At 47.7% G+C, this 16185-nt stretch overlaps 1 protein-coding gene across 2 annotated transcripts; it reads left to right on the plus strand.

Annotated features, from left to right (window-relative positions):
* Positions 1-1813: 1813 nt before the first annotated feature.
* MYOC (myocilin) lies at positions 1814-15918 on the plus strand. 2 transcript variants are annotated; one of them, XM_004269755.4, is made up of 3 exons: positions 1814-2442; positions 12784-12909; positions 14525-15918. In XM_004269755.4, the coding sequence occupies exons 1-3, from the start codon at positions 1929-1931 to the stop codon at positions 15307-15309; spliced, it is 1425 nt and encodes a 474-aa protein (XP_004269803.1). In that variant the 5' UTR covers positions 1814-1928; the 3' UTR covers positions 15310-15918. The 2 variants fall into 2 exon arrangements, with proteins under 2 accessions (XP_004269803.1, XP_033283965.1); XM_033428074.2 differs by lacking the exon at positions 12784-12909.
* Positions 15919-16185: the final 267 nt, after the last annotated feature.

Consider the following 16185-nt stretch of genomic DNA (forward strand, 5'->3'; position numbering starts at 1 on the left):
CTGGTCAGTCCTTATCCTATCCGGCTCCAGGGGGAAGACGGGACAGTGAACCCCAGTGATAGAGAAAAGGTCAATGAACCCAGCAGCCACATTTCTTTCCCTAAGCACAGTGGCATTTGCCAGGAACCATGCAGAATGTTGAGAATGATTGCTTTTGCCTGACAGTCAAAAACTGGGTTGGTCCAAGCAAAAATGCCAGGGATTGTTAAACTCTTCACCCCTGACTGGCACCTACACGGCTCAACAGTGACTGGCCTGCAGCTTAGGGGAGATAAAGCAAAAGAGAGGGCTAAAGTGTGGGTGAAAAAGACAAAAATTCACTAAAGGGCATTGGGAACTGACTGGAAAAGCCCCGGGAAATACAGATTGTGTGCTCCTGGATTATCCGAGGCAGTGCTGTATCACAAAAAGGAAATCAATTCAAGGGAAGTCAGAAAACCTGATTTCTAGTCCTATGTTCTTCCTTTACAAGCAGAGTTATCCTGAGCAAACCGAATGCAGCAAAATTACTTACGTTTCTCTTTATCCAGAACTCTTTTCCTCCATGGAGTCGGCAGCCCAGGAACGATCTTAGTCCTTTTAACAGAAAGAGAACATTCCTAAGAGTAAAGCCAAACAGATTTGCATCGGTTCTTGCTGACTATAAGATATTAAAAAAAAATCATTTTGGTAATGTTTATTACCTGATTCAGGAACTGAGAATAGTACCCTTTAGTCAGCAGTAAACAGACACCCACTTGCAAGTGTCTCAAGTTCAAGTCTAACTTTAGAACCAATCAAATAAGAATAGAATCTTTAGAGCAAAATGTATTTTCTCAATCTCGAGCAGAGACTGCCAGGGCACATCTGAAATATTATATTTACTTCAAAAATACTGAAGATGGGCTTCCCTGGTGGCGCAGTGGTTGAGAGTCCAACTGCCGATGCAGGGGACACGGGTTCGTGCCCCGGTCCGGGAAGATCCCACGTGCCGCGGAGCGGCTGGGTCCGTGAGCCATGGCCGCTGAGCCTGCGCGTCCGGAGCCTGTGCTCCGCAATGGGAGAGGCCACAACAGTGAGAGGCACGCGTACCGCAAAAAAAAAAAAAAGAAAAATCTTCCTGAGGAGGCTTCCACAGATATCATCAGTGAGATCAATGGCATTTGCATGCACACGTACACATGTGGTGAGAACTAGTCTAGAGGCTAGCACTGACCTTGGCACCTGAGAAGCAAGACTAGAATCGGAACGTCCTCCCAAAGATACAGCCATATTTGTTTTAAAGGGAGGGGCGGGGGAAGAATTCTGCTTCTAACTGCTTTTAAAGCATTGCTGCTCCCTTAAGCCTGGCGGCATGCTGCCTTTGTATCCTGCCTGGCTGTTATTCATCTCCGTCACTGCTACAGGGACAAAGGGACTGTGTCTTAAGTATGGCTGTATCCCCGTTTTCTAGAACAGTGCCTGACACAGAGCAGGTTCTCAATAAAGTTTGCAGAGTAATGGAAATAGGAACTAGAAATAAATCCTTGTTGAAACGGACACACAAGTAGTCATGCTCAATGAGGTGGGTATGTGTGAGTGTATGTGGGAAAACAGGGTGGGGATATAAGGCCTGCTATGGGGATGTGGGGTGCATAAAGTGGGACATTCTTTTTTAAAAGAAATTCAAAACAGACTTCTGGAAGGTCATTTTCTAAGACTCTTGCTGGCAGTGTGAAAACAGCGCCCCCCCTTGTGCACGGCCTCACCCAGCCTCACGTGACCACATCATCCTCCCCCCACGCAGGGCTGCCTCCCCCAGTATATATAAACCTCTGTGCAGCCAGGGCAGGAATCAGCCGGGCCACCCAGCCAGACACCTCGCGGTGCAGGGGAGAGTTCCAGAGGGAGCCTCATCCAGCGGCTGCTCTGAGGGCTTCTGTGCACGTTGCTGCCACTGCAGGCCCGAGATGCCAGCTGTCCAGCTGCTGCTGCTGCTGGCCTGTCTGGTATGGGGTGTGGGTGCCAGGACAGCACAGTTCCGGAAGGCCAACGACCGCAGCGGCCGATGCCAGTACACCTTCAGCGTGGCCAGCCCCAATGAGTCCAGCTGCCTCGAGCAGGGCCAGGCCATGTCGGCCATCCAGGACCTGCAGAGAGACAGCAGCGAACAGCGCGCGGCCCTGGAGTCCACCAAAGCCCGGCTCAGCTACCTGGAGGCCCTCCTCCATCGCCTGACCTTGGGCCAGGCTGCCACGCCCTGGGACACCCAGGAGGGGCTGCAGAAGGAGCTGGAGTTAGCCTACAGCAACCTCGTCCGTGACAAGTCAGCTCTGGAGGAGGAGAAGAGACGACTGGAGGCAGAGAACGGGGATCTGGCCAGGAGGTTGGAAAGCAGTAGCGAGGAGGTAGCGAGCCTGAGGAGGGGCCTGTGTCCCCAGGCCCGCAGCACCTCTGAGGACGTGCCACCAGGCTCCAAGGAAGGTAACACCATGGGGTGAAGGTGGCACGGTTCACGGAAACCTGTTACAGGTGGCCAGGCCTGTCCTTCCTGCCCTCTCCTTTCTCCTGGAGACCACGCATCTAGCGTGAGTCAGACAAATTAGGGAGGGCAAAGCAATCACTTTCACATGTTGCTAGTGAGTCAGCTCCCAAGAGTTCTGTTGAGGTTCGTGGTTCTGAGTTCTTTTTTATTATTTTTTTTTAAATTTATTTTTTGGCTGCGTTGGGTTTTCATTGCTGCGTGAGGGTTTTTCTCTGGTTGCGGCGAGTGGGGGCTACTCTTTGTTGCGGTGCGCAGGCTTCTCATTGCGGTGGCTTCTCTTGTTGCGGAGCACGGGCTCTAGGCGCGCAGGCTTCAGTAGTTGTGGCACACGGGCTCTAGAATGCAGGCTCAGTAGTTGTGTTGCTCCACAGCATGTGGGATCTTCCCAGACCAGGGCTCGAACCCGTGTCCCCTGCATTGGCAGGCGGATTCTTAACCACTGCGCCACCAGGGAAGCCCCGGTTCTGAGTTCTTGTGCCTACCCATGACAGTTTTCACAATCCATAGCAAAATGAGAAATATAAAGACCAGGTGAGATGCAAATATATAGGATCAGTAGAAAGTTGCCAACTATCCTTTTTAGAAAACTGTCCTTTTGTGAGTCTTTGTTCAGAGATTGTTGACGCTTACCTTTTGTTGTTAAAATGACCTCTGTTTATGAAATGACAATAGATTTATGAAATGATGATAGGTGGTAGGGTTTTTTTTTTAAGTGTCCTTCCTGGGCAAAATAAAGAGGCAGCAACCCAGTGTGGGTTCCCTCAATATGTTGTTTTGGAAATTTTCCTGCTCTTGGTCCAATCTGAGAACCTCTGCTTTTAAGTCACTTTGAAGTGGCTTTTGCTACCTGAGATGTCATTCTGTTCATCCTGGTCCCTGCCAGGTGAGTCCATGAGTGTACACTGAGGGAGGAGGGACACTCTTCCCAGTAGTTGGGAAGAAAGTATTTGTGTCACTTTTTGTGAAACTCTGCTCCCAAATATTCACTGTTTAATAAGTTTTCCAATCATCAGGGAACAAGCAAGCAAATCCAGTTAGGGGACTATTAGTCTGGGCTCTTCAAAGATGTCAACATCAAGAAAGAAAAAATAAGGGAGCTGGGGGTGGGGGCCTTGTTTTCGATTAAAGGAGACTGTAGAGATGTAGTAACCAAAGGCAGTACATGATGCTGGAGTGGCCCCTGCATCCAGGGGGACAAAGCTACAAGGGACAGGTTTGGGATCCTTGAGGACATTTGAATATAGACTGCTTATCAGGTTGTGTTATTGGATTAGTGTTCAGTTTCTTGGGTGAGGTATGGTATTGTGGTTATGAAGAATATCCGTGTTCTAAGGAGATACATACTCAAGCACTTAGGGATGAGGCATCAGAATGTCTACAGTTTACTTTCAAATGGTTTGCAAAGACTGTAAATATATAAAGAGAGAAAGAAAAATGATACAAATGTGACAAAATATTAGCAGTTGACGAATCTAAGTGAACGACACATGGGGGATTTATTGTACTGTCTGTTATCTTTTCAAAAGCTTTGAAAAATCTTCAAAATAAAATGAAGGGAAATTATCTTCTAAAGAGGCTCTGCATGAAAGGCAAAATCTGCACAGATGTGACACCAGAAAACCCAAGGGTCCATGCCTGGGTGTGACCTCGGGCATGTCATTTAGTCTCTGCACCTTGGTTTCTCACCCATAACGTGGCAATGAAAATTCCTGTTGTGAATAATGATTTTTGTAGGGTTCAAATGAAATGACTCTAAGGTATAAAGGATTTTTTAAAATCCTGTATTGATAGAGTTGGAAGAGATCCAATTCTAAATTCTACAATGAAGGGAAGTAAGGTCACAAGATGCCAAGGGATCCCAGGTTGAACAGCTGAGCAGTGATGGTGCTGAGACTTGCTGAACTTGAGTCTTTGAGCACAAATGAAAGAATCATTATTAATAGAAGTGTTATGAGGCATTACGTATTTCAGACTGTTAACTGAATGAACAGAACCCATGAGAGAGAGACAGACAGAGAGAGAGAGAGAGAGAGAGAGAGTGTGTGTGTGTATGTGAGAGAGAGAGAAAATAGAGGAAACATTTTTTTTATTGTCTTGTGGTCATTTAACAAGTTTTTGGGAATTTATTCAATGTGTTCTCTGATTTTATATACATATATTTTAAAATTTATTTGTTTTATTTATTTATTTTTGGCTGCATTGTATCTTCATTGCAGTGTGCGGGCTTCTCATTGCGGTGGCTTCTCGTTGCAGAGCACAGGCTCTAGGCACGCGGACTTCAGTAGCTGTGGCACGTGGGATCAGTAGTTGTGGCTCGTGGGCTCTAGAGCACAGGCTCAGTAGTTGTGGCGCACGGGCTTAGTTGCTCCATGGCACGTGGGATCTTCCCAGATCAGGGCTCGAACCCGTGTCCCCTGCATTGACAGGCGGACTCTTAACCACTGCACCACCAGGGAAGCCCTGATTTTATATTTCTTTTTGTCCTTTCCAGCTGCTCTACTTTTGAAATAAAGACAACAGCCCATTATAGTGAACTACAGACTTGGAAGCTCTTTTCTAGCAGTGGGTTTTTCGTGAGCAGGAAATTACATTAGTACAAGAATGTATAGCTGGAAAGGGGGCCTCGAGAGCATCTGATGCCTCTGGCTCATTTGTGCAGATGTGGAACTTAGGCCCAGAGAGGCTGCTCAGAGGTTCCCGGTCACCAGCCCTCTAGTGGCAGAGCCAGGACTAGAATTCAAGCCCCTCCCCCGATGTTCAGTGGCTCTTCAGGACCCTGACGTGACCTCTAGTTTATAGAACCTAAAGATGAATGACAGAAAAGCTACATTTAAACATCAGGGAAAGAGCGCTTGGAACAAAAGATGTGCTTCAAGGTCCTAGATTTGAGAGTAAAGGGGTGTTTGGTGCGGCTGGGATTCAGGTGTAGGTGTGCTTTAGGCAGGAGAGGCAATAACTGAGGGATGGAGGGTGTGGGACTGAGGGCTTAGTGAGGCCGAGTGGGCAGAGGAAAGGTCTGAGGAGGTGGACTTTTCCTGACTCCACCTGTAATTCGAACTGTCACCACCATCTTCTTTATTGTGTAGTTATTACATAGAAAAAAAATGTCCTTAGAATCACGGAAGTCACTTGTTTATATGTGTGTGTGTGTGTGTGTGTGTGTGAGTTGAAATAATATACGCATATAAGATGTTGTAGTAATAATTCTGTAGTGAAATGTCTAGAAATCTTTTAAATAATCTTTTAAATCTTTTAAATAAATAGAAAATACAGATTACCAAAAGAGAAACTAGAGTTGCTTATAGCGTCACAAGAGAAATCCCACCTTCCCCTTTATTTCTCGTCTGCTTTGGACTCTCAGAGAACAGAACCTGGGATGAGGGCTTGTGTGCAGTGTTTGTATGGGCCACGATCCCAGGGAGGAGAATCGGGGACAGAGGAGAGTGTGACAGGGAAGGAAAGAGAACCAGCATGGGGCAGTGGGGGAGGGCCCTTCTTCAACTGGTCCCCATGGTGGGCAGCAAAGGCTGTACCCCATCAAGACTTCTGAGAATCTGTGTAGAATGCAACAGAGAAAGGGAGCATCCCTTCCCAGATTCGATACTCTGTTGGCCAAGGATCATCCCATGGGGTATATTGCACTTCCCTGATCCACAGATGTGAGCACCAGGCTTGTTCTTGCAGAGGTTGACACAGCAATGGCTAGAAAAAGGTGGGCAAGATATGCAGGGAGGGGCACCAGAGTTGCTCAACACAAGTGCTGCAGATTCACTTCCTCACTTACAGGATGGGGAGAATAATCCCCCCAATTAGAAGTAACGCAGGAAAGCATCCAGCACAGTGCCTGGCACTGAGTGACCACCCAGTAAATGGATTATAGCTACGAAGGGCTTCTTTTGCTTGAGCTCCACTGTTTTAAAATGTCATTTATAGGGACTTCCCTGGTGGCGCAGTGGTTAAGAATCCATCTGCCAATGCAGGAGACAGGGGTTCGATCCCTGGTCTGGGAAGATCCCACATGCCGTGGAGCAGCTAAGCCCGTGCTCCACAACTACTGAAGCCCGCGCACTCTAGAGCCTGTACGCCGCAACTACTGGGCCCATGCGCTGCAACTACTGAAGCCCGTGCACTCTGGGGCCCACGTGCCGCCACTACTGAGCCCACATGCTGCAACTACTGAAGCCTGCGTGCCTAAAGCCCGTGTGCTCTGCAACAAGAGAAGCCGCCGCAATGAGAAGCCTGCGCACAGCAATGAAGAGTAGCCCCCGCTCACCACAACTAGAGAAAGCCTGCGCACAGCAACGAAGACCCAGTGCGGCCAAAAAAAAAGAATGTCATTTATAGATCAAAATGTCAACGTGTACATATCATTTCTGTAACACACATTGATTCCAGAAACAGTATATGTTGGAGCAGCACCCAGGGCAGTAGTCTGCTAGCTAATATTCACCTTCTAGAGTATTCACGAGAACCTGTGATTATGTTGGCACCTTTCTTTTTCTTCATCCTCTTCATGTATATAATACTGACCTAACTTTTCAGGCAGTGATAGAAAATAACTACAAAAATCATTACAACGTCATTTGCTTGTATATCTACACATAAGTATATAAATAGGACAGAGCATGAAGAAAATATTTCCAAAATTTTATAATAGACATGAACTTCTCAACCTCAGAAGGACTGAATTTTCATAGAAACAAACAAAAGCCCTAAAAATTTTTAGCTGTCTGATACAATACAGTCCTTAATCTTTTCATAACCTCTTTTTGTTTTTCTCCCACATTCAGAATGAAATTTGAGTGATTTTGAAACATTCCAGAGAAATTTTAGTTTTGTTACATTTTTACTGAGGATCATTTATAGATTGAGCTAAGAATTCTGAGGCTCAGAGAAATTGAGTAATTGCCCAAAGTCACACAGCTGGTACGTGGCAGGACTGAATTAGGAAACTATGACTTCTGGCTCAGCCAGGCCCCTTCACGCAACGGCTTCCCTTCCTTTGGGCTCTGCATCCTCTCCCACAGGCTTTGCTTCTTATGCCAGGCGACTCTACTCTGGGCATCTGACCGTTGCCAGGTGTTCCTGGCTGACACAGGCAAGCAGCACCCAGCAGATTTGCAATCCAGCCATCCCACCTGCCAACTGAGAACTGGCCTTACAGTCATTCTGGAAGCCATTCTCTGACCCTATGTTTTTTGGGTTTTTTTTGCGGTACGCGGGCCTCTTACTGTTGTGGCCTCTCCCGTTGCGGAGCACAGGCTCCGGACGCGCAGGCTCAGTGGCCATGGCTCACGGGCCCAGCCGCTCCACGGCATGTGGGATCTTCCTGGACCGGGGCACGAACCCACGTCCCCTGCATCGGCAGGCGGACTCCCAACCACTGCGCCACCAGGGAAGCACGACCTTATGTTTTATTGTGATTCTTGTTTACCCCAAAGAAAGCACATGAGGTGTGGTTCTTGCAAAGGGTTTGGGGGTTAGGGGGCCAGGGAGAAAGACCCCCTGGTTAGAGCCCTGAGGACCTTGGTGGGACCAGGAAAGGAACTGGGCACCAGCCAGGCACGTGTAGGGGAGGAAGAGCTGACGGGAAGATGTCTCTCTGGGAAAATCGCCTGGGAGCTGTGTGTGCATGAGCCACCCACTGGAATCTGAGTCAGCTCCAGGAGTGGGTCACCCCCTGAGGTGCTGAGCAGTGTAGAGCCTCTGGAAGCAGTCTCAGTTCAAGCAGGAGGCATATACCACATAGCAGGTTAAGTCAGGGATGCTCAATATAAAGAATTAACTGATGAAAGAGCAACTATGAGATAAAATAAACCCCACATGGCACCCTAGGGCTGAGGGAGGGTACAGAGGAAGGACAAACTTGGAATGGGTTCCGACATCACTGAGGAAGGTGGGGTTGAGCCCATCAGGGAGCAGAGACGCTGGCTGGTTAGCCCAGGCTGGAGGTGGAATGGACATCTCCTGAGTCTGGGAAAGGCTGCAGGAGCCCTGCAGAGCCAGCGTAGGGGCTTGCAGAGGTCTGCAGAGCACGGGGGTCCCCATGCAAGGACTCTGGGTGCGGTGTTGAGAGGGTCGTGGAAACGTTATGGCCAGGCTGAGGGTGCAAGGTCACAGAAGAACCACATCCTTGGCAAGTGCCTGAGGCAGAGCTCCACCAGATATCCTCACACTCTTGCTGCCAGCCCAGCCCCTGCGGGACACTGCAGGAGACTGGGTGCCCCCCAACCCCCTCACTGTGTCCCTCTAGCGCCCTCTACTGAGAAAGCCTAACATCATACTCACTTTAAAGGAGAAATGTCTCTTTTTTTGAGAGAGCATCTATGGAAGGGTGCATTCAGCACTGACAGGCAGTACATTTATAACTGACCCACATCCCCACCACAGGGTGGAAAGGTTCACAACTGCCATGACGTTGGCACACGTGGGTTCAAGTCCTAGTCCCACCACTTACCAGCTGTGTGACCTTGGGCAAGTAACTTAACCTCTCTGAGCCTCAGTTTCCTCTTCTGCAAAACGAAGATCATAACGTTCCCTCTTAGGACTGTTATGTGGAATGGGGTAATGATAGCAAAAGCCTAGCACAGGACCTGGCTCATAGGAGGCACTTAGTAAGTGGTGGCAATAGTTAAATTAGGGGCAGACTGCAGTTCTAAAGCCTTATTCTATTTCTCTAAAACTTTTGAAGGCACCAGATCACATAAATAATTTATATAAAACTGCTTTGAAATGTAGAAAGAGCCATAAATACCTGTTAATCATCTCTTTTCACAAAGAAGCCATTTTTCAGTATTTCAGTGCCAGTACTTTAAATGTCTTCAATGAAGTTACCTGGGAAAATGCCTGTTTGGGTTTGTTTCCCCCTCACTTTTTTTTAATTCCCTGTGGCTAAAGAGGGCATTTTCCTTTCTTTCTTTCTTTTTTTTTTTCTTTTGGCTGCACCACGTGGCTTGTGGGGCTCTTAGTTCCCCGACCAGGGATCAAACCTGCGCCCCCCCGCATTGAAAGTGCGGAGTCTTAACCGCTGGACCACCAGGGAATTCCCGAGAGGGCATTTCCGCACCAGCATGTGGCATCTTAGTTCCCTGACTAGGAACTGAACCCGAGCCCCCTGCACTGGAAGCGTGGAGTCTTAACCACTGGACCGCCAGGGAAGTCCCCCATTTTTCTGAATTTTCTTCTCACTGACTTGCAGGTGTGTGCCTCTACTTTTCTCAATATACATCTTCTTTTCAGTAAAATTTCTCACTGAATTATATGACCATCCTAGCTACACTCACAGAGTGAGATAATTTGTATCAGATGCACAGAGGAAGGAGCCAGGTGCAGGGGAGGGCAGGCTCACAGTAGCCCTTGATGGATGGCAACTGCGAGTCAAGGAGCTGAAGGGCAGGGAGCTGGGGTGGGGTGAGGGAACTCTGCAGCTTGGTACAGATGTCACTGCAGTATTTCTCACTTCACGTTACTTGACACCAGCTCCTATGTTCTGAGAATTAATGGAAACAAAGTTTGAATTATCCTGAGGAACAGTGGTCTAAGGAAAGGTACAAAGGAAAGGAAAACAGCTCATCTCAGGGAACTCGCTCAGTGACATGACTTTGAGAAACGGCCACAATGTATGAGCCTCTGGTCTGTCAGAGGTTGCATAGGCAAGGTGGGGGGTGGTGGCTTCTGACAGCCAGGAGTCAGGGCTCTCTCCTTGTGTTTTAGGCCTAAGAGATAAGTCAAGTGGTTGGGAGAGGCAGACAGAGGGCAGAGGCCTGGGCTTCAGGAGGCTGGAACGGTTGAAGACAGCTCTGTCAGCCCCTCGTAAAGGAAGGGGCTTCCTCACACTTACCTATTCCTGGCAGCACAGAAGAACAGGGGACCTTGGGCACCCTGTTCCTCTCGCATGCTGCCCACGCAGGTCCCGGACTGGTCTGGTCTAGGGAACCTACATCTGACCTAGTAGAGCAGCCTCTGCCTTGGGTACCCTCCTAGGTCAAGGCAATCTTTAGAGGGAAGAACAGAGGAGTTTCCTCACCTCCACAGCTCTTCAGACAGGGAGAAGGAGATTCAAGGAACCAAATTAACTTCCCAGGACTTTCCAGCAACTGTTTGGATGATCCAACTGATCCTGGTTCCCAAAGTAGCCTGGAATGAACCCCTGTTACTTCCTGGCCAAGAGGACTTTGCCAGATTATCCATTCCTAAAGGGAACCATGGACCAGCTGTATCTTATTCACCTTTTTTCTCCACATCTAGTCTTAACAGTTAATAGGTGCTCCAGAGGGGCTGGCTGACAGGATGGATAAACAGCTTCCCAAGGCTGCGGACACCGAAGACCTTCCACATCCCTAGGGGTACTCCCAATTACCCCTGGAGTGTGGAGTGCATATCTAGGATGACCTCAGTTGGCTACACGTTTTGGCTTAGAGTTCATAACCGGTCACCCAGCCCAGTCTAGACTGAGGAACGTCCCAGGGTGTGAGCACGCACCCCCTCCAGGGCAGTCACACTCCCCTGGAGGCCAGGCCCCTGCATGAAAGGCAGGGGTGGAGACTGCTGTGGGGTCGGTAGGGGAGGTGGAGGGGCTACACCTGAAGGCCAACCCCAGCGCCCTGGCCCAGCCCAAGCCTTAGCGCTTCTTAGCTGGGTGCTTTCCCTACCTCCTTACAGGAGCCTTTTCTAGTACTGTAGTTCACCTAAGCTGAATACCAGCGACTATAAGAGGGTACCTTGATTCCAGACATGTGAAAATGTGAAAGAATGTGCGGCTGAAGATTGATGAAATGTGGCACATCCAGGAGGGTTAAGAGTTCCATTGCCTGAGAGGTGAATTTAGAAGAGTTAAGCTAACAAGTGATGAAAGACAGAGAATGTCTTCCTGACTTTCTGGGCTGTGTGGGAGCCCAGCCGCAGGCATTGCCCTGACTGCCCTCCCTGCTATTCTGCTGGGCTGGGGGCCAGGTCAGACTGCCTGAGACGTTCAGCAAGAGAAAAGGCCGATGTTTTAAGCATATCTTTTGACATCTGGGTCTTGCTGATAACAGGAGGGACTGCCCCTCAGAGGGTTAGCCAATTCTTAAAGATGGTAAATGGCTCACCTGTAAGCACACCTTTCATACGCAAATGAACCAATTCGATGCCTACACCCCCAACCCCTCCTCCATCGGGTCTCACACTCAGGGCGACTATTCTCCTGCCCTGATCAATGCGGGCCAGGTACCAGACAACTGGGGACAGCTCCTACGCTTCAGAGCCTGCAGAAATTATTCAGAGTAGCCAATCCTAAACCTGCTTACCCTGCCTCACTCATTCCTTCCCCTGGAAATCAAAATAAAGCTCTCACCCATGTTCCCCCTCCCTCCTGATGTGGTGCTTCACCGTGTGGCCCTCTATGGGGTGGGGTCCCCCCTCCTCTAGGGATCAGTGAGTATAACGAGCTATCTTTTTAATGGCAATTGTCTCCTGATCTGTTGGCCTCATCATACCTGAACCATAATCCAACCTGCATTTTAAAACAGCTGCTCCTGTGGCTGTGCTTTTTCCTTGTATTCAAGGGCTGCTATATGCCATGATCCTAAGTCAAAGTAGCAACGTGTGATACACTGTGATGACTTAACGTCTAACCAGTGTCATCCACACCTCTTCCCTTCTCCATGGCTCAAACCGTCTCCCAAATTCCTGTAGGAAACCTGCACACTCTCTTCCTTGTCTAAAATGGTCTTGGAAAGGGATCTGACAGAATATTTCAGCCGAGCACGTTAAAGCTTAATATGTTACTTCTTACGGGAACATTTGCATTATGACAGGAGAAAAAAGCACCTAAGTCAGGCAGAGAATTGTTAATTGTTGAATTTCTGGCGTCCCAGAAAATGCTAAGGATTTTCTCAATATCCCTGCATCACACCTCACCTACTCATAAATCAGACCTTCTAGTGGGAATTATTTTAATTTTGTACAAGCTTACTTTATTTTGAATACTCTACTCTGTGCTAGGCACATTGCTATGCAATTTATTATTTGTGAGCTTTTTATCATGGAATTTTTCAAACATTCACAAAAGTAGAGAGAATAATACAAACCCTAACATATCTATCACCCAGCTCCAACAGTTGTCAGCATAGCCCAATCTTGTTTCATTGTCCCTCCCCCTCCCTGAACCCCATTTATTATCTTAAAACAAATCTCAAACATCCTCATGTCTTTGGAAGCCTATTTAAATCCCATTCTCAACATAGTCTATCCTTAGGCCTTTTTCCTCACAGTAGTTTTGCCTCTTTCTTTTAATATAGTTTCTAAATGGAATTTGGAGAACGTGGACTTTCAGGAATTGAAGTCAGAGTTAACTGAGGTTCCTGCTTCCCGAATCTTGAAGGAGAGTCCATCTGGTCAACCCAGGAGTGAAGAGGGAGGCACTGGTATGGAGTTCAATTTCTCCTCTGCTGTACCAATGTGGTCTTTATCTGTGTCTAGCTCTGCATTCAGAGTTGCTCAGCCCACTATGGGGGAGTGGGGTGGACAAATAACCTCCCTGGGAGCAGAGGCAGGAAAGGGGAAGAGGAACAGAAGCCCCTTTCTGCTCCCTTTCCAGGGCACACTGGCAGGATGTTGGCCTTTCCCTAGCAAAGTTCTGTATCTTATCACCTACACTTGGGATGGGGACTGGGCTGCACTGAGGGAAGATGAGAGATGTGTTTGTTCCACCCACTTGGTTGTCATATAGAATTGATTGCACCTGAAAAACAACATTTTTCAGTAGATCCTTCATATCTTTATCTTGGGGACAGAGAGACACCATGGACCATCCCAGTATAGTGTCTGTTACTAAAGGTACCTTTTCTGAACTTTGGGTATTTAGGAAAAGTACAATTGACCCTCTGAAAGGTGTTCCCTGAAAGCCTGACTTTAAGACAAGGGCTGTGTCTTTCAGAGACAGTGACTATCCATGTTGTTGACAGTTATTGCTAGTACAGAGGGCATGCATGAGGATGGAGAGTTTTGAGATATTCAGAATATGATTCTCTGAGATATGGGCAACAAAGAGTTTCCACTTTCTGTAAGGAAATTGAGATGCCCATTAAAATACAGAGGTTTATTGTGATTCGATCAAATTTAAGTTTTTCAACCAACTCTTCATTTAAAAAATCATACTGAGAGATTTTATTATATTAAAATGATGGCTGGGGCTCCCCTGGTGGCGCAGTGGTTGAGAGTCCGCCTGCCGATGCAGGGGACACGGGTTCGTGCCCCAGTCTGGGAAGATCCCACATGCCATGGAGCGGCTGGCCCTGTGAGCCATGGCCGCTGAGCCTGTGCGTCCGGAGCCTGTGCTCCGCAACGGGAGAGGCCACAACAGTGAGAGGCCCACGTACCACAAAAAAAAAAAATAGTAAAATGATGGCTGAAGTATGTGGTCCATTGGGGAAGGGCTTGAAAAACTTGTTTTATAGAGATTATTATAATGACTTGATTATTGTCTCATTTTTTATAATAATGAAATAAATCAGACATGAAAGCCATAAACAGTAATGCAATGAACATCATGAGACGTTGCCCAGCTTAAGTCAAATATTACAAATACAGTGTGAAGCCCTCTGTGCAGCCTTCATCTTTACAACCAATACTGAGTAGAAGTATTTATTGAAAAGAATCCACGTATAAGAGGACCCATACTGTTCAAACCCATGTTGTTCAAGGGTCAACTGTACTCTGATATCACATAGTGATCACAGAAAATTTACTGGGCATTTACTCTATACCGAGCACTTAACATGTATAATTACATTTAAAACTTACCACAGCTCTACTACCCAAAACACTACTCTTATCTCCCCTTATAAATCACAAAACTGAATCTTAGAGAGCAAAGTAACTTATTGAAAGTCACAATAAGTGACAAAATAAGGTGATGCGTGGCAAAGCCCGGTTTAAACCCAGACGGTCTGTCTCTGGGGTTCTCACTTCTACCGGCTCTGCCATGATTCCACATTGTGGAAAGATGGTGGCTACATGGTATTTGTTTTAATTCACCAGGATGTGGAGAACTCATTTGGGTAGGAGAACCTGTCACTCTGAGAACAGCTGAAACACTCACGGGCAAGTACGGCGTGTGGATGAGAGACCCCCAGGCCGCCTACCCCTATACCCAGGAGACCACGTGGAGAATCGACACAGTGGGCACAGACATCCGCCAGGTTTTTGAGTATGACCTCATCAGCCAATTCCTGCAGGGCTACCCTTCCAAGGTGCACGTGCTGCCCAGGCCGCTGGAAAGCACAGGCGCCGTGGTGTACCAGGGCAGCCTCTACTTCCAGGGGGCGGAGTCCAGAACGGTGATCAGATACGAGCTGCGCACCGAGACGCTGAAGGCTGAGAAGGAAATCCCTGGAGCCGGCTACCACGGGCAGTTCCCCTATTCCTGGGGCGGCTACACAGACATCGACCTGGCAGTAGATGAGACAGGCCTCTGGGTCATCTACAGCACTGAGGCAGCCAAAGGCGCCATTGTCCTCTCCAAGCTGAACCCAGAGAATCTGGAGCTGGAACAAACCTGGGAGACTAACATCCGTAAGCAGTCGGTGGCCAACGCCTTCATCATCTGCAGCACCTTGTATACCATCAGCAGCTATTCATTGCCTGATGCTACCGTCAACTTCGCATACGACACCAGCACCGGTAGCAGCAAGGCCCTGATGGTCCCGTTCAAGAACCGCTACAAGTACAGCAGCATGATCGACTACAACCCCCTGGAGAAGAAGCTCTTTGCCTGGGACAACTTCAACATGGTCACCTATGACATCAGGCTCTCCCAGGTGTGAAAAGCCGCCAAGTGCTAGCAGAAAAGGCAGAAGGAAATGATGTTGAGGGTTCCTGAGGGGAAAGCCAGCCAGCCAGCCCATGCCCATGCAGCTTTTCTGGCTTTCCAAGCTTGCATTAACCCAGAACAATGTGCATGGTCACCATGTCCAACTGGGCGGGAATAACAGTCTGGGGATCTAGATGATTCCACATTATAATAGATATTCTTTTCTTCTGTCAGCTTTTAAAGGGATATTTAACCAAAATAGTTTAAGTTTTCTGGTGATTTGAGGCAAAAGCTATAATGCATAGTAGTTTCTTCATGAAAACCACAAAGTTTTTAATAAATGGCCCTCAATGGCTAAATAACATATGTTTGGAGAATAGTTTGGGAAAAACATGTTTCCCTACGTGGAACCCGTTCCATGCATCACCTGCTCTTGCATGTTGCCTGATTACCATGAGCTATAATAACAAGCAGCACTCCTAAAGGCAGAGGAACAGCTATTGCGGCAGCGCTGAACATATATAAAATGTGTTTACTACAGGTGGCTTCTAATGCTACAGGTGGGATCCAGTTGGATATTACAGCAACTTTGCCCCGTGAAATAAAATCATCTTACACAATATTCTCCTTGAACTTTGTGGGATACTTTGCTGGAGAGGAGAGTACAGATTCCAACCATCAGATAATTCCTTTGGCTTGGGAGGTATGATTACAGGCTGCTAAAATTTCGGGGTGTGTGTGTGTGTGTGTGTGTGTGTGTGTAACTGAGAGGATTATGCCTGGTTTTGAGGTGTCACCCACGATGACAGCAGGCAAACAGTGGAATCCATACCTTCCTACGCCCATCTCCTGGTGATTTTGGTCCTTCTCGAACAATCTTTTCATCTTT

This window comes from Orcinus orca, chromosome 1 (genome assembly GCF_937001465.1).
Source record: "Orcinus orca chromosome 1, mOrcOrc1.1, whole genome shotgun sequence".
Classification (NCBI taxonomy): Eukaryota; Metazoa; Chordata; class Mammalia; order Artiodactyla; family Delphinidae; genus Orcinus; species Orcinus orca.